The 24,161-nt window shown below is 42.1% G+C and overlaps 1 protein-coding gene across 1 annotated transcript in view; it reads left to right on the forward strand.

Annotated features, from left to right (window-relative positions):
- Positions 1–24,161, forward strand: part of ADAMTS18 (ADAM metallopeptidase with thrombospondin type 1 motif 18) — a 141,420-nt gene that overhangs the window by 70,964 nt on the left and 46,295 nt on the right. Inside the window, exons 8-13 of the mRNA XM_038538825.1 lie at positions 167–326; positions 1,895–2,000; positions 3,955–4,092; positions 6,655–6,808; positions 14,350–14,445; positions 19,094–19,242. Coding sequence (XP_038394753.1) covers positions 167–326; positions 1,895–2,000; positions 3,955–4,092; positions 6,655–6,808; positions 14,350–14,445; positions 19,094–19,242 — 803 coding nt within the window. The remainder of the gene's footprint in view (positions 1–166; positions 327–1,894; positions 2,001–3,954; positions 4,093–6,654; positions 6,809–14,349; positions 14,446–19,093; positions 19,243–24,161) is intronic.

Raw genomic sequence — 24,161 nt, forward strand, 5'->3', positions numbered from 1 at the left:
GGTTTTTTTTTTTTATCAGTTGTCTCCAACCTTAGCCCAAGTGTTTTCCTCCACAGACCTTTCTCCCTAGAAACATGAGGTTTCTGTGTTTGCCTGTACAAATGGAATGATTCAACGTTCTCACTCCTGACAAATTCACCCTCTGGTTTCTGTGGGTTTCCCATAGGGAGGATTATTGATCAACCATCATGCAGACCAGTCTCTGCATAGTTTTTGTCAATGGCAGTCAGCTCTCGTTGGGAAGAATGGCAAGAGGCACGACCATGCCATCCTACTCACAGGATTTGACATCTGTTCCTGGAAGAATGAACCATGCGACACTCTAGGTATGGTATGAAGGGAGGCTTCTCTCACGCCTGTGAAAACACAGTATGGAAACTTTCAACTGGGTGGGTGGCCCTTAGGACCCTTAATAAGAAGAAACATCATATTTAAATTGTGGGGTAGTATCTTCACTCAGCCCTGTGGTGAATATTGTTCTATTTAACCAAAGTCAAGGTAGAATGGTGAGCTTCATTTCCTTTATTTGTTTTGGGTGTTTCTTTATGAACTCTATGGGATGATCATTGAGGTAAATTGTTTAACCGGAAAAATTGTGGTTTGTTCCATAAGCATGAATGCAGCTGGGTAGCTGAAGAGAATTAGACTGATCACCATGCTGTATAACTGTGCCCCTAGGTAGCATAGCAGTGCATCCGTTAGAAGGTTACTTGACTTTTAAGGGACTCAGCTGTTCTATATTTACCTAAGACACTGAGTAAGGACTATATCTTCTACATTTATACTATGTTTTCTAGTATATTCCATTGCATACATTAGGAACTCAAGAAATTTTTTTTTTGGTGAATTAATGATCATCTAGATCAGTGGTGATGATGGCAGTGGTGGTAATGATGGTGTCACTGATGATATGTGCCAATACATTAAGTTTCTCAGATCATCCCGTGGACCTCATAGCAGCAAAATGGATTCAGTCAGTCCACAAATGTGCATTTTATACTAACTGGGTCCATATCCTTGTTCTGCACATGAGGACCCAAAACTGGGAAGAAAGACCTGTACCACTATCATGTGATTCAAGATAGAATCAAGTACTGGCTGAGATGATTTGATAGCTGCTCTTTGAAGGATGTGGTTTTGGGGTTTTTTTTGTTTTGTTTTGTTTTTAAGATTTTTATTTATTTATTTATTCATGAGAGACACACAGAGAGAGAGGCAGAGAGACACAGGCAGAGGGAGAAGGAGAAGCAGGCTCCATGCAGGGAGCCTGATGTGGGACTCAATCTCTGGTCTCCAAGATCAGGCCCTGGGCTGAAGGCGGCACTAAACCACAGAGCCACCTGGCCTGCCCAATGATGTGGTTTATGAAAACAGAAGCATTTATCACATTATAGTGAATATGAGAAAAATGCACTTAATCTGTTCACATTGTTCAGGCCTTTTCATGTTGTCTGCATCAGGAAAAGACCAGGATGTATGTTCTCTTAGGAAATATACCTTGAGTTTTGATGCTACCAACACTGTTAAGTGGACATTTTGCATCAGTTTAACTTAGATGAGGCCTATAAATGTCCTGCAGCTTCTTATTCTATATGCAAAATGGAAATTACAATACTCATACTGAGTTCTCAGGGCTGTAAGGAGGATCTGTTGATGACAATATTTTTTAAAAGGCAAGAAATGTTAAATATTGTGTTTATCTATCAGGGCAGGACAAATAATCATATGCCTATAATGCTTTTCTGCAAAAATATTAAGTACATTAATCAAACTAAAACTAATTATGTGAATCAGTTAAACTAAAACTCTACAGAACATTTTGAAGCCATAAGAAATGATCAGGTATCAGTATATGTGCCCTTTAGCCTAACATTTGAAATTGCTCTCTCAATAGGATTTGCCCCCATCAGTGGAATGTGCAGTAAGTACCGCAGTTGTACCATCAATGAGGATACAGGGCTTGGCCTGGCCTTCACCATCGCTCATGAGTCAGGGCACAAGTGAGTGACCCCTGGATTCACTACTTTACATGAAATTGGTTGGGTGATTCATTGGTGTCCCTCTAATGATTATTGTTGATCTAGTTAGAATAGATAGGCTAGATCTTGGGTAAAGCTTAGAATAATACCTGACTATAAGAAGGGTTGATAAAGGCCAGTCATTGTGACTAATGTTGTTTTTTTTTAAAAAAAAACAAAACAAACAACAATGTTTCATAGCTGTACAGAATTACAGATGGACTGCGAGTCATCTAATGGACCCTCTGGTCTTTTAGGAATGTCTTCCATGCTGTGCTGCAGTGAAGATTCTTTTTTAGTTCATTATGCCAAGGAAATAATCATGCAGATGTGTAAATTTCCAGAATGTAGTGATATGTTAATTGTTCAAAGACTTTCAGTGCACACACTGGATATTCTTGGTAGTTGGTGTCATTGAGTGTACTTAGTATTGTTGTCAGTGGTGTTAGTAAATCTTTCTGAGAATAGAGTTTGAAATGAGGAATGAGAAACCTAAGAGTAATGAGTTGAATTTATAAAGCATGTTATCTGGTGCTGAGGCAGTTCTGGAGAGGATTTTCAAACGGTCCTTGAATAGTAGCATTCATATTGAAATAAGCACACTGCTTTACAAAATGACCTTTTCAAAGGACAAGTTCTTTGGATATATGAGTTTAGGAGTGTTTATGTGTGTGTCTCATATTCAGCATGTATATTAAATGCTCATTTTCAGGGCATCTGATTGATCTCTGACTTAAAAATAAAAGCAAAATCATCTCCACAACTATAATTTATATTTGAATATTTTGTATTTTAAATATTATGAGCATATTATATTCAGGAAATTTGAATCCTGTGTATGTACACAACCACTTTCTTAGTAAGGTACAAATGAACCAATTTTATTGTGAACAGTGGTACAAAAATTCCTATTAGGTACAAGGCCCCTTTGTACAGAGCAGGAAAGAAATACGAATGTCAAACATATATCTAAATTTATTTCTGTACCTATCACCTCCTGACCCTGAACTTCCTTATCACAGTCTCACAATTGAGATTAGTAAGAAAAAAAAATTGGTACTTGAAATAAAAGAGTTTGACTATCCCATCATTTTAATTTAACTTAGATATCTTAACCAAAAGTTTCTCATCCTTAAAAAATAAAGCAGACATATCGTTTGATTTTTGTGGCCAAGACAGTAGAACAAAGCCCTTAGCATTCTTTAGAATTTTCTACATAAATTTTACAGTACTATGGTTGACTTTTTTTTAAAGATTCATTTATTTATTTTAAAGAGAAGGAGCGTGTAAGCAAGGGGGAGGGGCAGAGGAGAGGGAGATAAAGAACTTCAAGCAGACTATGCACTGAGTACACAGAACCCAACACAAGGCTTGATCCCAGGTCCTTGAGATCACGATCTGAGCTGAAATCAAGACTCAGATACTTAATTGACAAGCCACCCAGGCTCCCCTATAGTTGACCTTTGAACAGCATTGGTTTGAACTCTGTGCAGGTCCACTTACATGTAGATTTTTTAAAATATAAATACAATATAGTACTTTAAATGTATTTTCCTTATGATTTTATTAACATTTTTTTTCTCTAGCTTACTTGATTGTAAGATATGTAACATGTAACATACAAAACATGTGTTAATTAACTTTAGGTTATTGGTAAGGCTTCCAGTCAGCAGTAGGCTATTAGTAGAAGTTTTGAGGGAGATAAAAGTTATACTTGAATTTTCAACTGCAGGTGGGGAGGGTCAGAGCCCTTACCCCTGTGTTGTTCAAAGGTGGGTTGTATATAGTAACTCATTTTTGTCTGTCTTTTTTCTTACAAATTTGATAAATCTGTCTCTCACTTGGGTTCATTGATTGTCAATGCATCTTCTTCCTTTGATTATAATTTGGAAAATGGGTTCACAGGAAGATTTCTGTTTTCATCTTTCTATTTCAGCTTTGGCATGATTCACGATGGGGAAGGCAATCCCTGCAGGAAGGCTGAAGGCAATATCATGTCCCCCACACTGACAGGAAACAACGGGGTATTTTCCTGGTCTTCATGCAGCCGGCAATATCTCAAGAAATTCCTTAGGTGAGACAAAATAAAGCCAGGAGTATTCTGAGGGTTGGAGTGGTGACAGCAAACCATGCTCAACAGACGTTTAAAATAAATACTCAAGGGATTGGTGATGGTGATGATGATGATGGTGGTGGTGGTGGTGGTGACAATGATATTGTCATCATTATTGCTATTGAAAAAATACATTGAAAGTCTAATACTGTACTAAATGCTCTGCACATGTTGCCTCATTCAATCCTCATGGCAATCCTATTATGATCCTTATTCTCCAGTTGAGGAAGCCGAGTCATAGGGAGGTTAAGTGTGTTGCTTAATATCCTACAGCTGCTAAGGTGTAGCCATAAGACTCAGAGTTAGGTGTGCTTCTGTTCCCAAGATTTATGCTTATAACTATCTCCCCTTTATGACCTCCAGACGCTGCTAGATATACTTTTTACTGTGACTAATTTTAATCTGATCAATCAATTCAGTCATAAGAGTATTAAAAATGCTAACATGGTACACATGTTCTATAATGAACAGAATATTGTCTTGCTTAGCTATTTTGTTTGAAATGACCATGAGCTATCTGTGTGTCCAGAACACATCCAACGGGGATGATAAGTATATAAAATCTCTTTGGTAACTCAAAACACCTATATGGTATTAGTAAAATGGAAGTTAGGAAGGTAGTGTGATTCATATTAAATGTTATTTATGATTATGTTATTATGTTATTAAATGTTAATTATGAATATTAAATTCATATTAATATGTGATTCATATTAAATGATGAGCCCAAAGTTGAACTCTTTGAAGTTTCCTCTAATTTTATTTAGCAACCATATATATTTGACCATTGTAATTATAATAGCACTCTAGTTGTTATTAGGTATCTCACCATGCTGTGTTGACTCAGAAGAACACTTAGGTTCTAATACCATTTCCCTTTGACCAAATGTTAGGGCAACTAACAAAATTTCTTTGGGAATTCATAATATTGATACCTTTTTTTAACCTGTACTATTGCATATTATTTGCAGATGTTTACAGAATTAGTAATACAGGAAAAGCTGATTAAATGTAAAGATGTTTAACCAAACAATGTCCCAAAGAACAGTAAAAAATCGACAAACCTTTTGTTAACTATGTTTCATCAAATAGAAAATTATCTTGGGGCACCTGGGTGGCTCAGTCAGTTAAGCATCTGCCTTTGCTTCAGGTCGTGATGCCAGAGTTCTGGGATCAAGCCCCACACCTGGGGGGCTCCCTGCTCAGCAAAGAGTCTGCTTCTCCCTCTCCCTCTGCCCTTACCCCACTCATGCATGCTCTCTCACTCTCTAGTGTGCTCTCTCTCTCAAATAAATAAAATCTTTTAAAAAAATTAGAAGGTTGTCTTAATAGTTCTAAATTTATGATCGGGGCTTGAAATTATCTTTTCTATCTCATGTGATAATGGACTCAATAAATATTATAAATCAAGGTCACCTTAATCAGATTGAATTTCCATCATTAATATGATACAGTTAAATGTTTTGGGATGATGATAACAACAGTTGACTTTGAATGCTTAATATGCCTTTTCTTATTGGATCTGTTAAACTCTTGTTGGAAGTTATTGTCCATAATAAGGAATATTAGCGTTGTTCTTGGTCTCATGATTGACTCAGATTCCCATCTGTCTGCCTCCAAAATCATCCCTAATCACCGTGCTATTTTGCCTCTCATTGGTACCATAGTTTAACTATGTAAGTTAAACGGAGGGAAGGTGCCTTTTTTTTTTAAGATTTATTTATTCATTCATGAGAGAGACATACACAGAAGGGCAGAGATACAGGCAGAGGGAGAAGCAGGCTCCATGCAGGGAGCCCAACACGGTACTCGATCCCGGGACTCCAAGATCACGCCCTGGGCTGAAGGCAGGCGCTCAACCGCTGAGACACCCAGGGATCCCTGGAAGGTGCTTTTAACAATATCCACCATCAAGACTGATTTTTTTCTTAACACATCCCAGTTGAGCAGACTTTGGGAAGTTATCCTGCTTATTGCCCCAATGCATCCTTTCTCCTGATGCTTTCAAAAGCCTTGTTTATTTTTTGCTTATAAAGATTATTTGAGGTAAAGCACATCTTTGACCACTGTCCCATTATTTATTAAAAAAATACAGCATGACTTTCAACTCCATGAAGACGGGTACTGTGTCTGGCTAGCTTATTTTGTATCTTTAGCACTTAGCCTGATGCTTACCACACAGTAGGCACCCAATACAAATTTGTTGAATATTGTCAAATGAGATTGTTGGGGGGTTTCCAAATATATTGACTTTTCCCATCCAGCAGACCAAATCAAACTACTTGGATAGCTCTAACTTCTCATACCAGGTAAAATCTTCCATAGCTGTGTACATTTCACCCTCTTAGATAGGCTAGGATTCACTCTCTGGGAAAAAAATATATACATTTTAATTTTAAGTATTACCTATATCTTTCACCATGCTATATTTTTCTTTGCATGAGTGCATTCAGAGGTGTACTGTTTTACATGGAAAGATCACGGATAAACGTAGGAATTAACAACGATGTGTTTTCACGGCAGCACACCTCAGGCTGGGTGTCTGGTGGATGAGCCCAAGCAAACAGGACAGTATAAATATCCAGACAAACTACCAGGACAGATTTATGATGCTGACACACAGTGCAAGTGGCAATTTGGAGCAAAAGCCAAGTTATGCAGCCTTGGTTTTGTGAAGGTATGTTTGCTTGTGATTTCAAACTTACATTAAGATTCTGCAATGTGTCTGTGTCCCTAACAGAAATATAAACATTTGGTTTGCTAAGGCCAAGGGTTAGAGTCTGGGTTATCTCTAAAATGTCAGTTGTTTGGCATGATAATTAAGTGGCAATTTTACTGTCAATGAATTATCCAGGCTTATCCCCCATAGGCCATGCCTGGTTTAAATACCATCTGACTGCATCCTTGGAAGAAAATCCCTCCTGTGTGGATGAGGATTTCATCACAAGCAGTAAATCTGAGTACAGTCACGTTTACCTTCTTCTTATCATTCTATCATTGTTGTATTCATATTTCTTTTTAATGTGATACATTGAAAATCATCACCACCTCAAAATATATTCATATGCCTTTATGGAATATGAAAACCGTTGGCAGCCAACTTCTTTGTGTGTTAAGTCTTTCCTTCAATATTATGAGGAACATGGATGGGAAAAGCAAAAAAGTCCAAGCGATAGACATGGGAGAAACATCAAACAAATTGGCCAAGAAATCCATCAATGACCATCTCAACATCATACAGTGGGATCAGTTTCGAGTTTTTCTTCCCTAGTATTCAGAGAGAAACATGGAAATCCTAGGTATCTAGAAACAGGGAAATGACACAGTTTTATAGCTCTGTTTCCCTGTTCTCTTCCTATTCTTCCTCCTTTCTGTCCCTTGTCTTTTCCTTTCCTTCTTCTGCAACCAGCACCACCACCACCGCCAGCATCGTTGTGGCTAGCACTGCCTCTTCCACCACCACCCCCATGTCCAGCAGTTGCCATGCGAGCCTCTGCTCCACATCAGGCACCTTCTTAGAGACTTATTTTACTTTTCCACAATCTTCACAAAGACCTTTTGAAATGAGAGTTATCATTTTTTACATGGAGTTCAGAGAATGTGTATTCCATTTGCCCAAAGCCTCAAAACTTTTAAACAAAACCTATCAATCACATTGATGTTAAAACTTCCTTCTCTGCAGTTAATATGAGTGTTTCCTAAGCTTCAGTCACTAACCTCAACATCCAGTTCCTGACAACTACCTTCATTCATTGTGCTCTATCTCTGTATTGTGATTCACTTGTTGCTTTTCCAATAAATCAGCTCACTTAAAAATATGTAAGTCCAGGCCTAATAAATAACCACCAAATCACAGGTTTGATTTGGGATCACATATTTTTCTAATGCTCTTTAAATGTATAATTATTAGAAATGTGTATCCACCCACCATCCACAATTTTTTTGGTGTCTCCTCCATGGTGCATGGACATCACTTTGGCAAATGCTGGAGTATCATGGATACACTAATAAATTTACAACTGTTTCTAATTGCCTGTTAAGTTGATGTGTTTGGCAGAAGTCAGTAGACATTCACTTTGTCGACAGTTTGTCCTAATTCTCTCTTGTTCGCTTCATTCTTAAAGGTTTCACTAGTTTACGCATCCATTAATGAAACATTTATTAAGCACTTACTATGCAGCAAATGCACAATTGGTAATAAGTTTGATTTTCTTTAGAAACATAAAGGAAATTTTAAAAATTACTCTCATTCCTTCAGGATTAGACATTCAACACACGTTTGTGGGGTGTTGATGGTGTCAGGGCTCACACAGCCATTCTTCAGTGACAGATATTTTTCTGGAACCATACCATATTTTGGAGAGACAGCACCTCAGCGTGATGGCCTTCCTTGAGGAGCAGAGCAAAGGGAAGTGGGAATGGTAGACTAAAAGGCTGGATAGAATGAGGCAGGCACAGACGGGAACCTGGGGGACAGGGAGATTGGCTTCACGGAGGGATTTGAGATGACTATGAGGTAGGACAGGGAAGGTAGTGGACTCTGAATGTGAAATTTCCCACCACCAGCCCCCCAGCCAGGGGCAGAAATACCTGCTTATAACGAACCATGGCATGACCTCTGAGACTCACAGGTAGTTCCCGCCTGGCACTACATGGGAGGGGTTTCCCAAACAAGCAAACCTCCTAATGGCCCTGCTGGTCTGGGCAGTGTGGACCCATCTCAGGGGCACAGATAACGGATGGTGTTTGTTTTCAGAGTCCTCAGATGTGTCATTGCTTTGCTTTACACACCTGTTCTCCTCACTGACTATTTTTTTTTTTTAACTTTATGCCTCCTGGAAAGGCAGTTTTGCATAATAGTTAGAAGGAAGGAAAGTAAAGGAAAAAGAAAAGGGAAAGGGAAAGGGAAGGAGAAAGGAAAGGGAAGGGAAGGGAAGGGGAGGGGAGGGGAGGGGAGGGGGGAGGGAGGGAAGGAAGTGCGTTAAGGACAAGTTTGCCTTCGTTCATTCCTTTCCTGTCCTTCCTTTCCTTTCCTATGAAAAGAAAAGAATGCTCCAGTGTCACTGAAGCCAGTGATGCAATTGTCAATATCCCCTGGAACTCGTTAGAAATGCACATGCTCAGGTCTCATCCAGGTCCTAAAGAAGGAGGTTTCTGGGTAGGGCTTGGCAATCAGTGCTTGAACAGGTGATTCTGGTGATTCTGATGCCTGCTCAGGGTTGAGAACTACTGAATTAAGCAGTCTTCAGTTTTACACACACACACACCACCAAATTTTGGACTTCGGTAGACCTGGCTTTAAAATCTTATTTCACCACATCCTAGAACCCTGAGCAAATGGCTGAACCTCCCTCAGCTTTTGTGTCCACATTTCTAAGGTGAGGATAAGCACAACTCTTCCCTGGTAACCGTGAGGATGAATCTCTTGGGATGGCGGCACCCCTCAGCATATCGCCAGGGTATGCTCCCTGCCCTCCTCCTCCTGCCTCCAGCAGCTGCACCCTCCCAGCCTCCTTTCTCCCAGTGACCTCCTTGTCTGAGGCCTAGGCTGGCCATCCTTCATCCCTGTCTCACCTTCCCTCCTCTCCCAGCCACAGGTTTTCTGTCTTCAATATGTCAAGCTTGATCTCTCTTCCCTTTCAAAGAGTTCAAGAAAATGAGTTGACCTCTGATGGGTCCACATTATCTGGACAGATGTGAAGGAGGGTCACATCCACAGCAATGGGGAAGAACATGCCTTTGGTTGCTACACATGTATCCTGCTGCCTGGCAGTACGGGAATTGGTGCTGTCTGCGGAATGCCCCAAGTGCTGGAAGAGACTCTGGCCAGTGCTTCCCATGCATGCTGCTTATTTTACTAAGTTAGCAATGAGCAGCTTGGGCTCTGTACCTCAGCAGCCAGCAGTGACTGTCACATAGCAGAAGCTCTGTAAATGCTCATGCTTACAGATGCACCAAGAGGGTTTGAAGCAGAATAGGAATTATGGGGAAGGTATTTGAATTCTAGTGAATATTTTCACGCTCATCACCTCGGAGAACATTTCCTTTGAAAGAAAAGGCATGTCAAAAAGAGTAGGATGGGCATATATTTCTTCTTTTGAGAATCTGACATTGTAATGCATAAAGGACATCAAAGGGTACAAAGATCTAGAAAATAGCTCAGGGAGATGCAATGTACAGCATGGTGACTGTAGATAATGCTTTATGGCACATTGGAAAGTTGCTGAGAGAGTAGATCCTAATAGTCCTCATCACAAGAAAAATAATGCAATAATGCATGGGGACAGATGTTAACTGGATCTATTGTGGTGATCTTTTGTAATACATACAAACATCGGATCATTGTGTTGTACACCTGAAACTAATATAGTGCTACCTGTCGGTTATACCTCAGTTTTAAAAATTATTTTTAAAAAATTATTTTAAAAATTTATTTTAAAAATTATTTTTTTAAAATTATTTTAAACTTTTATTTTAAAAATTATTTTAAAAAAAGAACTTGACATGGAGAGAAAAAAGTGGAGACCAGAGAGAAACTTCCTGGTATTTAAATTTAAATATAATCAGTAAATCGTACCTACTTTGCAACTTACTAAATTTGTTACATCAGGTTTCAGCTTTTACTAACTTCCCCCTTGGACTTGTGTCCCAACATAAGTTGATGTTGATGTCCTTGTATTTTCTCAAACCATCCCTTCTTTCATGTCTACAAGTCTTTGCATATATGCCTCCCAGCTTAGAATGCTGCATGACCACCCATGTGACAAATACCTAATCATCTTCTACGGTCATCAAAGATGCAGCACAGGGGATCCCTGGGTGGCGCAGCGGTTTGGCGCCTGCCTTTGGCCCAGGGCGCGATCCTGGAGACCCGGGATCGAATCCCACGTCGGGCTCCCGGTGCATGGAGCCTGCTTCTCCCTCTGCCTGTGTCTCTGCCTCTCTCTCTCTCTCTGTGTGACTATCATCAATAAATAAAAATTAAAAAAAAAAAAAAGATGCAGCACAAGTGAGTGTTGCCTCCTATTTTCCCCAAGGAGATTTAAACATTCCTTGCCCCCAGGCTCAATCTGCACCCTATAAACTTGTGATACTGTATTATAACTGAGTACATGTGTGTCTTGTCTCAGTGGATGGCAGATACGTAGCGTGTACCTGCCATGTTGGCAGCTAGATACCCAGGACTCATTTACTGAATTTACAGTGGTAACTAAAGCTAACATTTCTTTAGCACTCCCATTTTCATAGAGTGGAGGATTTTGCCTCTGTCCCCTTCTCATCCTTCCTCAAGGGAGCAGAAGGGACTGACTTCTCTGGGAGAAAGAGAGAAGTCAGGGATGACTCTAGGATTTCTGGATTGAGCCACCAGAATCACAGAGGTCTCATAACAGGAGCTGGAAGAGTCTGAACAGATTTGAGGGGGACAAATGGGGAATTTAGTCTTGGATGGGTTCAGCGCTTTATAAACTTTGACCTGCAGAGACCATTCACATTTTTAGCACAGCCAGTTTCACTTGTATAGGGGCATCCTTCAGAATCCTTAGGATGCAGTGGGACAACACGGTTAACAAGTGACAGGACAGAGTCATGCATAATGTTGAGACTCCCCTTAGAAGTCACATCCAGGCTACACGAGACCTTGGAGTCCCTGTGGTCATTTCTTTTTTCCTGAAATTATTACTTAAGTCTAGGGAATTATAGATAAGGAAAAGTTAGTCACATGTGCTGGGGAAAAAGAGGGAAGAGCAAGCAAAAAAAAGTGCAAACTCCCATTTCTGTTTACTTTGAAAGGGAGCTTTCTCAGAGGACTCTCCTGGTCGTCAAAGCATGTAGTTGGCTATAATTACGTTTGACTTATGTACCTCACCACAAAAGAAATAATATGTTCATACAGACTGTCTGATTTCACTCTGGATTCCTGTGTTTTTGTGTTTTGCTTTACTTTCCCGGTCTTCTCCAACTGTCCCTTCCCCTTAGCCCTGTGGCTTGGCATTGGCTGTGGAATCCATGTCTCCTTTGCTTTGGTCTGCCCCGGGGTCATTTCGGTGGCTGCCACATAGGCTAGGGGTGTGGGTTATGGCTTCCTGCTGGCTGTAAGGAGGAAAACAGTTTAATGCTGAAAGCCTTTCTAACCATGGCTGGGTTTCAATGGTTACCTCTCATTTCTCCATCTTGATGTAGACTATCTTTTTCCACATTAAATTGTTCCCCTCAGGCCCAGGGTAACACATGGAGGAGCACAGAGATGATGAAGCTGATTCACCTGCTGGAAGGCTGCCTTATGCTTTCTACTAATGTCAGTGGCAGGTCCACTTTTATGGGAAACATTGACATATTGTGTCTTATGACTTATTTTGAGATTTGAAATGGTTTTGTGTGGCACACGTCTGGGGCCATGGGTGGGTGGTGTTTCCAAGGAGTGTACTGAATATCCTTCCATGCTCTGTTGGGGGTAAAGACTTTATGGTCTATAAGATCAGGCTCACAGCACATATCTCTGGTTTCCCTGTGTTTCCTTTTCTTGGTTCCGTGGAAAACTTTTTTTGTGAAATAACCTCCAAGCACGTTCTTGCCATATTTTCTCACCGTGAAATCTACATGAACCGGAATGCTTAGGGAATTGGGTGCCTGGTTAATTGAATTTTCAGGGCTACACCAAGTGACCACAAAAGTTCGTTCATTTTGTTTCCTCCCTGGTTGTTAATATTTTCCCCCAAATTATATTCGTTCACACGTCTATCCTAGTAAATAGAATGTGGCAAACAAAATGGAATCATTTTGACATTTCATGATTTTGACATCCTATTAATGACATAATTCTGAATAGCAACTTTAGCTGTTTGAGCTGGAAGGAATCTGGTCCAGTCCCCTTTCTTTAGAGATAGGTTACTGAGGCCCCAGAGAAGTTGAGAGCTTTCCAAGTCCCATTAATGGCAAAACCAGGTCCAGAGCAGTGGTCAAGGACTCTGGCTGGAATCAGGCCAGTTTGAGTCCTGCATTTGCCACTTACCAGCTGTGTGACTTGGCGGCATTGAAAGTGTCAATAACTTGCTCAGTCTCGTCATCTAAATTAGTTTATATGGGGAGTTAGTTGAGTGTCTACCATTAAATGGTGTTAGTAACAGTATTAGTTTTCTTTCTATGGCTGCTCTAATAACTTTCCACGAACTTGGTGACTTAACACAAATTTATTTTCTTGTAGTTCTGGAGGTAGACATCTGGAATGAGTCTCACTGGGCTGAACTCAAATGTTGGCAGGGTTGTGTCCCTTCTGGATATTCCAGAAGGGAAGGCTTTTTTTTTTCTTTGCCTTCTCCAGCTTCTAGAAGCCTCCAGCATTCCCAGGCTCATGGCCCCTGCCCCCATCTTCAAAGCAGCAACATCCTCCTTAATCCTCCTCACACTGCCCTCCCTCTGGCTCCCTTCCATCCCCCTCTGCCCTGTTGAAGACCCCTCATGATTATCTTGGACCCATCTGGAAAATGAAGAGTTTCCCCATCTCAGGGCCAACTGATTAACAACCTTAATTACATCTGCAACTTAAATTCTCCTTTGCTATGTAAGTGCATGAAGTCACAGGTGCCAGTGATGTGGACATGGTCGTTTTGGGTGGGACAGTGTTCTGCCTACCACAGTGTAGCATGAGAGTCCAACCACTTCATGGTCTAGTGTGAGAATTGTCGAAATACTTGAAAGTTACTATAAAGAGGAGGAAGGTGATGATGGTGATCATTGGCCCCGTTTATCCTTGAGAACCAACCTAGAGGCAAGAGCTATGTTTAGCACAGTTTGCACAGGTAAGAAAACTGCACATCAGAGACTTCTATAATGTGTCTGTAGGGTGCAGAACCACCTGGAATTCTAGGGCAAGGATTGGAGTCAGATGTGCTCAATTCCAGACTTGGCCTCTTCTGCTTCACTGGTGGCAGTGTTGCTGGTGGTTATTACAACCCAGGTCTCTTAGTTTCTGAGAGAGAACTACAATTACCTCCCTGTCATTACTAAACACGTATGCAGGTAGCATAGAAACTTCCTGCTTATACATTTGCTAGAACATGTTATTACTGGTTACCTTGCAGCTACCAACTTCACTTGCCTCTACTTCCTGGATAATGTCTCATTTCCAGCTGCCTCAAAATATAATATTGTGTACCAAAGCTTTGGATATTTTCATTTTTATCGTATCAACACCCTTACTCGCTTCTTCTTACCTTTCAGGACATTTGCAAGTCACTTTGGTGCCATCGAGTGGGCCACAGGTGTGAGACCAAGTTTATGCCTGCAGCAGAAGGGACCGTTTGTGGCTTGAGTATGGTAAACTGCATACTTGTTAGTTTTTAGTGCTGGAAACATGACAATGCATAGAAACAAGCCGTTGTACAAACTATTTGAACTGAGACCTCAGAATGGAATGCCTTGGGCACATACATTTTCTGACTTGTCTTTAAATTAACCTGCATTATTTAGCAGCTATTATAAAAAAACTCAATGTTAATATAAACCAATTGGCTCAATTGTTTAGAATTTTTTTTCTGCCTTTGGTTTCTATTTTTAGATGAAATATTTCTATTTCAATAAGCTGGAAGGTTTCACTGTATACTGTTTGCCTTTTAAACTTGATTCAGTATAGAAAAGCTTCAGGGAGCAAATGTCCCCTTTGGTAGCAAAGGAAGGACTGTCCTCCCATACAAAGCCCCTGCTGCTCACCTCACAGGACCTGTCACTGAGCCTCTGACGTGCTCGGGAGTCCTGTCACTTAGAGGGACTCCTAGCAAAGGATAAGCCGCATCTCTGTCTAGGTTGTACCAGAAAGCCATTGGCCAGTCAACCCTAAGAACCAGCTCTGGTATGGGAAGTTTCTGTGTTTTGAATGAAGAACATTCATATATTAGTTTCTGGGTATTTTTCTCCTTTCCTAGTAGCATCTGGAGGAAGAGGTGCACTTGAGGCAGCAATAAATGACCCAGATTGGGGACATTCCTTTGAGAGATCATGATCAAGGAGCTGTGAGAGAGGGGAGCATGGAGATGCTCCAGGTTCTTTGATCTCTGCTTTTGGCTCTCTCGAGGCGGCACGAGCCTGCATAGAAGCCTCGGTCATTTCAAATGAATTCAATTGCACAATAATTTATCAACTGCTGGGTATCAGAGACAAGAGGCTCTGGGGATATGAAGATGAATAAAATTCAGTTTTATCTCTTCAAGAACTCACAGTCCAGTGGGGAAACCTGTGCAGAAGCCAGTAACTCTGTCTTTCTTTGTAAACAGATCTTGAATCCCTCGTTGCTGTCAATGCTTGGAATTAGGTGTGCACTTAGGATGAAGTACAGAGATGCCTGGGTGGCTCAGTGGTTGAGCATCTGGCTTTGGCTCAGGGCATGATCCCGGGATCCTGGGGTTGAGTCCCACATCGGGCTCCCCGCAGGGAGCCTGCTTCTCCCTCTTCCTATGTCTCTGCCTTTCTCTCTGTGTCTCTCATGAATAAATAAATATAATCTTTAAAAAATAAAAATAAAATAAAGTCCAGTGAGTGGGGACCCCAAGATGTATGTTCCTCAGCTGGGTGGGAGAGAGATTTTCAATGAGAGATTAATGACACAGGCAAAGATACAGGCCCACAAAAATTAGCAAGTGTCCAGAAAACACTTTCTAATATTTGTGGAGTCATTTATTCAACATGTTTTAAAAGATTTGCATTTTTAACTCTTTGGTTCTAAAGAAAAAAAACATTTTTTAAAAATTGAGTTGTTAATGTGCAACTTTCCATCAGCAGTCCCTGTCTTAGGAAATTCCAATAAAGTCTCTCCTTGAAAATGTGCATGGAATGTTTTAGGTGTGATGAAGCGAAAGAGTGAAATAATTAATTGAACATGTAAGTACTGCTCAAGGCATCTTATTTATTTTATTTTTAAAAATTTTAAAAAGATTTTATTGGTCTATTAGAGGGGGAGAGAAAGAGCACCAGGGTGGGGGGAGGGGCAGAAGGAAAGGGAGAAGCAGACTCCCCAGTGATCTGGGAGCCCAGAGTAGCTTGATCTCAGGACCCTGGGATCATGACCTGAGCTGAAGGCAGACGCTCAACCCACTAAGCCACCCAGGTCCCCCATCATTTTTCATTTTTAAAACATCAAAATTCAGGACTTGCAACTCAAGGGTTAGTGACCATGGGGAAACCTGTGCAGAAGCCAGATCTTTTCATTATGAAAGCAGCAGCATTAAACGTAAGAGAGATGTACAAGAAAAGATTGCTCTAATAAGCAAGGAAAGTAAGTGCCAAATGGCATAGGGCTAACGTTTGTCTTACATTACATATGCCAGGGGGGTAGTTCCACGGGGATGAAAATGCCCCTGGATTAGACTTTAGTTACCGTAACCTGAGACAAATCAGGCCAGGAGTTAGAAAACAGATGTCCTAACGCCCCTCCTGCACCTCATTATTTTAAAAGACCAGACTGCAGTTCTAAATACTGGGGGAGCGCCCCTTGACCGAATGATAGAAGCCCCCCTGCTCAGCAGAAAGCCCTAAGAAGAGTGTCACCCATCGTCACCCCAGTGTGATTGTTAGTGCCCCCATATGCACGGTTCTCTGACTCTTCCTCCGCTAGGGCATGGGACTGGCTCTCCCCTGGACTGGAAACGCCGTGAGGCCAGGGCCGCATCTCACGCTTTTATCTCAAGAGTCCTACAGAGCAGCTACTCCATGTTTGTTCATTTGTCCCCTTGTAACTGGGCGCTCACTGAGTCCTTCCTGTCTCTCTCGTGGCCCTGGCCATTCGGTGATATTCGTACCATGAATGCTCAGTAAACACGTGAGGTTGTGAAAGCCACATAGTTTTATCGAGTTACACATGTGAGGAAAGAAAGGCTTGTGCTCACTCTCTGTTGTAAAAGCTGTCTGCCTGGTTACAGCCATTCAATTTGAAATGAGAAGTATATATATATATATGAATAGATCCAGCTTTATATGCAGAATTTTATTAATGTGGATTATGCATGTGTGTATTCACATATATGTGTGTATATAGGATATGTATATTATGAACGAGGTCTACATGACTTAGCATAACTTCACACTTTCCTAAAAGCCTCTGCAATTAGAGCCAAAGAGGGATGTCTGTGTGTATGTGTGTGTGTGTATTCACGTATTTATTTCTGATTTCTATACTGAATGAAAAAGCCAGAGGAGACCATCTGTTAGCAACCTAAGCCAATACTAGGATGAATCCTGAAAGAAAAGAAAGTTAAATTAATTGAAGATTGGAAACAGATTTAAAAACCTTATTTCTAAAAAAAAAAAAAAGAAAGAAAGAAAAGAAAGAAGAGATTGAAAAGAAAAGAAAGAAGAAAGAAAAAAGAAAGAAAGAAGAAAAGAAAGAAAGAAAGAAAGAAAGAAAGAAAGAAAGAAAGAAAGAAAAAGAGAAAGAAAGAAAGAGAAAGAAAGAAGAAAGAAGGAAGGAAATTAGGTTTAAGATATATCAGTGGGCCCTTTGCCTGTGAGGCGAGAAGTTTACGTATCCTGTTCAGAAGCTTTGGTTACTGAGTTTAAATCGAGCCCCAGCTAGTTGTGCGGCTGCTTGGGTAGCGGTGTTAGTATTTCTTTGCTAAATTTCTCATCCAGAAAATAGTTATTAACTCCTTAGCGCTTTGGGAGGATTATGTTAGAAAGTGCATGGGAAGCCCTCCCTCTCTCCCTGCCTGCACCATTTCTGGCACCTGGAAGCGACTTCATAAAGCGTAGCCTCTGTTGGTGTTGGCTGTTGTTATTTTGTCTCCGCCACTGAGCTCAGCCGGGAGAGTCCTGGGGATTCCTGGTCCGGAAGATTCGGATTCCTGCTCGTGGTGGACAAAATCCTTTAACGACCAACTGCTTTCCCCCTAAAAGTGCTCAACGGTGTTCTATGAGTTCATGCAAACTCTGAGACGCCAATTAAGCCAGGGAAAAGAGAAATGAAAAACACAGGGAGGAATCGGTGCACGGCAAGAACTGGAAGAGAGGAAGCAATGCCTTGACCTGGGCAAAGTGCACCAGAAACAATAAACAGCCAAGGAGCCAAATGTATCACAGGGGAAAGGCGAAGGCTTGGAAGTCCAACATCCTCCCCCGATTCCGTCACCGAAGCCCCACTCCTTGGCAGAACCTGGCAGGTCCAAAGCCCAGCCCGTTGGATCCCACTGCAGAGGCTCTTAGGAGAGTGTGCAGTTACACCAAGCCATGCAGAACTCGCTCATAATAAAGCACCGCAGGAATAAAACCACTGGCGGGGCGAAGGCGAGCCCCAGGGACAGAGACGGCCGCGGAGCCTGGGACGGATCGCAAAGGAAACAAACGGAGGTTGGCGCAGCCCCGGCTTGGTGGGCGCCTTGGCAGAGGCAAGGCCCGGGCTCCAGGTCACCAGAGGCCTGGGGTTAGGGACCTTTCCTGCAGACCGAAGGTCAAAGGGCGCTTTCTGCAAGCACAGTTCTCGGGCGGGAGCTGTCGGGTTTGGCGAGAAGCGCTGCGCAGGGGCCGTTGGGACGAGCAGGAGTGTCCGCACGAGGAGGTCGTCAGCCTGACGACTTCTGTGTCCGTACCTCGTGCGACAGCTGGTCCTCCTGAAGCGAATGAGCGACCCAGGCTGTCCCTGAAGCGGCTTCGCTCGTGGGGCTCGGGGAGGCTCAGGTGCCGGCGGCCCCACGGGCGCCCTGGGCGTGGGGTGGAACGTTCTCTGAACCTTTGGCCTCGGCAGCTCACGAAGCGCGTGAGCCGTGCCTGCGGGTGACACACGGCCCTTCCCTGGGTGCCAGCTCTTCGCCCCGCTCGCAGGAAACGTGGGGGGCCGGGGCCGGGAGGCGCGGCGGGCGGGGGGTCACGGCCCCCCATTTGCCCACATACCTGTGTTTGCTGCCAATGGGCAGGTGTCTGCATCTCCTCGCCTTCCCCAGGTGGACTCTGACGGGAGACATGTCGCACGTTCTTTCCACAGTGGTGTCGGCAAGGCCAGTGTGTGAAGTTCGGGGAGCTCGGCCCCCGGCCCGTCCACGGCCAGTGGTCCGCCTGGGCCAAGTGGTCCGAGTGTTCGCGGACGTGCGGCGGCGGCGTCAAGTTCCAGGAGAGACACTGCAATAACCCCAAGTAAGGCCGCGCCACCCAGTCAGCATGCGGAGGCGACTGGTTCGATTTGCTTACATACTGCTTTTTACTGCAGTTTCTTTCCCTCCAGAAAGGAACCTCCAGAAAGGCTTTACTGTTTGCTATAAAGGCTGCATGCCCTGGGGGGTGCGGGGGTGCAGGGGTTTGGTGGTCAGAAACCTAAAAGCCACAAAGGAGTTAGTTGCTCTGTGTGTGAGTGAGTACGGTGATCAGGGGCTCCAGGGCTAGTCTGAGCTGCTTTCTCAACCTCAACTAGAGCCACCCAGTCACACAATCAGATGCCTGTGTTGTAGAGCAGAGGAGCTAGGCCAGTGGAATGTGTGTGTGTGTGTGTGTGTGTGTGTGTGTGTGTGTGTGTGTCTCAAACTGATGAACTGGAGAAAGTATGCTAATTTTTGCCTTGCAGGAATGTACATCAACACGTGTTGACAGATCTGCCTGACTTTTCAAGAGAAACCAGAAATCCAAAAAAACATGTGGGAAATTTCCCAACGGTTAAGACATTGACCGCAAATTCAATTTTCTTTGAACACAACACAGTGAGGACTAATGACAATGTCTACAGATTGAGATTGGCCTGTGGTCACCTGCAGGCACCCTCTGGCCCGGGGTAGCCCGGGATTCTGAACCGCCGTCTGTGTTCTTTGAAAACGAAGATGGTTTTATGTTCCTTTTATCTGCTCTAATTCCCACGTGCAACATGCATGAGATGTACACTTCCTGACTGGCACAGTGATGGAGACAGAGGCCAGGTTAGAGAGAGAGAGAGAGAGAGAGAGATTAGACTACAAAATCCTGGGTCTGCTGCCTATTAGCTGTGTGACTTTGGGAAGTTCACTTGAACTCTGAATTTGGTTTATGTGTGTAACAGAGATAATAATGTCTCCTGTAGATTTGGGGGGATTAGAAGTGGGAGGAGAGAGAGAGAGAGAGAGAGAGGCCTTACTGATGAAGCTGGACTTTGGAGAATGTGGTAGAGAGAGAAGAATGAGATGGGTCCTTGGAAAATAGGGATTTCACTTTACAGCACTGCTTGAGTGGTGGCGTGATGTGAGGGTCAAGAACATAGGCTCCCAATCCTGGAACCCTAGGTGTGCCTCCTGGCCCTGGCTCTCTCCAGCTATGTGGCCACAGACAACTTTCTCTCCCTTCCCTAGATGCCTCAGTGGTAAAAATGGGATGAGAAGAGTGCCCGTGTCAACTGAGTTAATATTTACAAAGCGCCTGGCGTGTTATAAGCATCCCATAAATGTTTGGTAGGTTGTGAATTAAAATAAATAACGAAACTGGAGCAGATGGAAAATTTTAAAAAGACATGGCATTTCATCTGAGTCAGCAGCCTGAGCTGGATCAAGAGGCCAGTTTGTTCCAAAATAGAGGGTCAGAAGATACTTTGACCATGGTTTCCTAGATGCTCTTTGGGATATCAGGCTAATTGTATTTTTCAACTTTGGCACTATTGACATTTGAGACTGGAAATTTTTATTATGGGGTTTTCACAGTACATGGCAGGATGTTTAGCAGCAGCCCTGGCCTCTCCCCACTAGATGCCAGTAGGATGACGCTCTCTCCCTGACAGCCGTGTGATAGATAACCAAAAATGTCCCCTGGGACTATCAAATGTCCTGTAGAGGGTAAAGCCATCCCCAGTTGAAACTCATTGGTTTATTCAGATCCTATAACTAGGTGTGATGGTAGACAAGCTTGTGATGCATTTCCAGCTTATACCAGATTATTAAAACCACCCTCCTCATACTTTGCATGTAGCCCATATCTTGGATAGAATTCTTAAAATCATTATATTACTTTTCATTTTTTCAGCCTATTTTGTGGGTCTGGTTTTCATACATCACAACATTTTACAGCTCAGTATTTTCCCAAGAAAGAAATAGATTACCTAATTTAATAGCTCTGCTGGTAAAGTGTGTGAATGACACCCCTGAGATTTAAATTAAAACCTCTCATATCTGTGGGATTGAGAACTCTCATTATAATAGGGCATTGTTCATGGAAATATCATATTGTAATTTTAGAAATGCCTAATAAAAGAATCACTAATGTAGTTCCATTTGGTGCTGTTTTATCATTTTCAACAAGATTAAGGCTCCTCGGGATACTGTTTAATTATGCATCACAAATAAAACAAGTACATGAGCGGCTGTCCTAAGGCAATTGAATTAGTTGTTCTCTGTTCTTATTTCACTTTGTTGTAGTAAAACTGGTTCCCCCCCCACCCCCCGCTCCATTTTAAATTACTGATTCCTTTTTTTGCTTCAGTTTAAACATCGGGTCTGTTCACATCACTCCACCTAACCAGTTTCATTTTCTCATGTGAGAAGCAGTAGGAGCTTTGATTTCACATAATGATGATTTTCCCAGAACATATTTTGTTTCATAAAAATGAACTATTCCTGGCTGATTTGTAGACTCCTCCAACTTTTCAGCTTCAAAAGTGTTTAAAGGTTATCTGGTTCTGGAATAACCGGTACCACACACATGTGGCCCTTATTTTTCCCCATGTCTAAGGTGGACATTTTTGTTTATTTTTAGTGAGAGCATGCGTGCAAGTGGGGGCGGGGGCAGGTGGAGAGGGAGAGAATCTCAAGCAGGCTCCGTGCTCAGCATGGAGCCAGGGCGGGGCCTGATCTCGCAACCCTGAGGTCATGATCTGAACCGAAACCAAGAGTTGGACACTTTACCAACTGAGCCAACCAGGCGCCCTTGAGGTACAGATTTTTTAATGGATTAGAAGCTCTGTTTTCTACTGAGCTGTACTGTGCTTCAGGAACCTCATAACATTTTCCCAGGCCTTTGCTCCCAATCTACCTAGAACAGATGCATGAGTTGCAACCTGTTATTTAATCCAGTTACTTGACAAATGAGTAACCAGGGGAGGCGGAGGGTCCCAGAGTGGCAATCTTTGCCCGGGTCACCAAGCTGGTAGTAGTAGAGTCAGACCAAGAGCCCACAGTTTTAATCCTCTGACATTCTTTCCGGTTCCCTGGCTATTCAATTATTACACTCTAAAAGAGCCTAGTGGAATTTCTGTAAAGTCTGTTCAAAAAAATTAATCGCAAAAATTGAAGTAGCGAATATCAAACATGCAAAGGCATTCTAGAACTTTCCTAAAATGCAGGTCAATTTGAGAAAAAAATAATATGCCACTACAGTCATAGCTCTGGAATGATAATTGAATCAAATCTCTGGCCCATTCTTCCACCAGTAATTTCCAGGCTCAGTTGATTATCAAAATCACCAAATGTTCTTTAAAAAAACACTGATTTTTCTCTGTCTTCCTATCATATATTCATATTGTGAAAGTCTGGAGGGACCCAGGAGTGAGTGATCTGTCTGTGTGGGTGTGTATCTTTTTTTAACAGAGCTCCTCCACTGATTCTATTGATTAGTCAACCAATAGTATAACTATTTGTAGCCAGGACATGATAAATTATGCAGAAGTAAAAATGAACATACTTTATAATGGTCTAATAGAAGGACAAAATCATGTTCCCAGACATTTGTTTTCTGACTGTTCATATTTTGGTTTTTAATCTTATTACACCAAGTAATATCATGGTAGGATTTTCTGTTAGTTTATCCTAACACTCCTGTTTACAGCTGCAGAAAAATGTACCTGCTTTGGAGCATTTGATGAAAAAGTACAAATTCTTGCCAGTTGTTAAAGCAGAAAACATTTTAAAATAGTTATGATTGATTTGTGCTAACTCTGCCCCAGACTCAGCCCTAAATTCTTTTTTTTTAACATTGTATCCCATTTATTTTTACAACCTTTTTTATCATTTTATTTAAATTTTTTCATGATGGTAAGTGTAGTCTTTAATCCCCACCCTCTATTCCCCCAACCCCCCAAACACCTCCCCTCTGGTGACCATCAGTTTGTTCTCTAGAGTTAAGAGTCTTTCTTGGTTTGTCTCTCTCTCTTTCCCCCTATGATCATTTGTTTTGTTTCTTAAATTCCACATGTGAGTGAGATCACACGGTATTTTTTTTCTCTGACTTACTCCTTTCGCTTAGCATAATACTCTCTAGCTCCATCCATGTCGTTGCAAATGGCAAGATTTCATTCTTTTTTATGGCCGAGTAATATTCTATGGTATATACATACCACCTCTTCTTTCCATTCATCTACCAATGGCAACTTGGGCTGCTTCCGTACTTTATCAGCCCTAAATTTTTTTACGACACTTATCTCAGTTAACCATCCCAGCTGCCCCCATTTTACAGATCAGGAGGTGGAATGAAATTGCCTAAAGATAAGCTGGGAAGAGACAGAGAATATTTAAATCTAGATCTGCCTCATTATAAAAGACCAACCCCCTAACCGTTGTGCATGACTGTCTTCTCTTCAGCGCCCGGCCCCTGCTCCCTAACTCAGCTAAATGCAGGCAGAGTGAGTAGGGTAGGGATCCTGGGGGAGTCAAAGGCGGGGGGCTTAGCTGTGCACTGTCTCTTGCTGGCTCTGTGATCTTCATTCAGCAAATTTCATGAGCCTCCTTCATTTCATTCGCCTCATCTACAAACTGAAGGGGTGCTATTGAAGTTTCAAGATCTTTTCCATGTTATGGTTTCTGAGTTGAAGAAGTAACATGTGGTCCTTGCTTTATTGAATCTGAGTTGTCTAAATGAAGGTTATTTGTAAACTCTCAGATGGAATGTCTTAAACTAAGAAAGTTTTAACTATGCCTTGTGAAGATGACCAGGAATAGTAAGGCTATCAGATGGCACTTTAAGGTTTCTCTAAGTGCTTTTAAGATAATGATTTAAGAAGTCTTCAGGGATTTGATCTCGCACAATGGCTGCTGAATGTTTAAGTAGTTGCTCCAAAGTGTTTTGAAATAGCAAAAAAATCTCTTTCTGGCAGCATGACACTTCCCGTTTCT

Source organism: Canis lupus, chromosome 5 (assembly GCF_011100685.1).
Source record: "Canis lupus familiaris isolate Mischka breed German Shepherd chromosome 5, alternate assembly UU_Cfam_GSD_1.0, whole genome shotgun sequence".
Classification (NCBI taxonomy): Eukaryota; Metazoa; Chordata; class Mammalia; order Carnivora; family Canidae; genus Canis; species Canis lupus.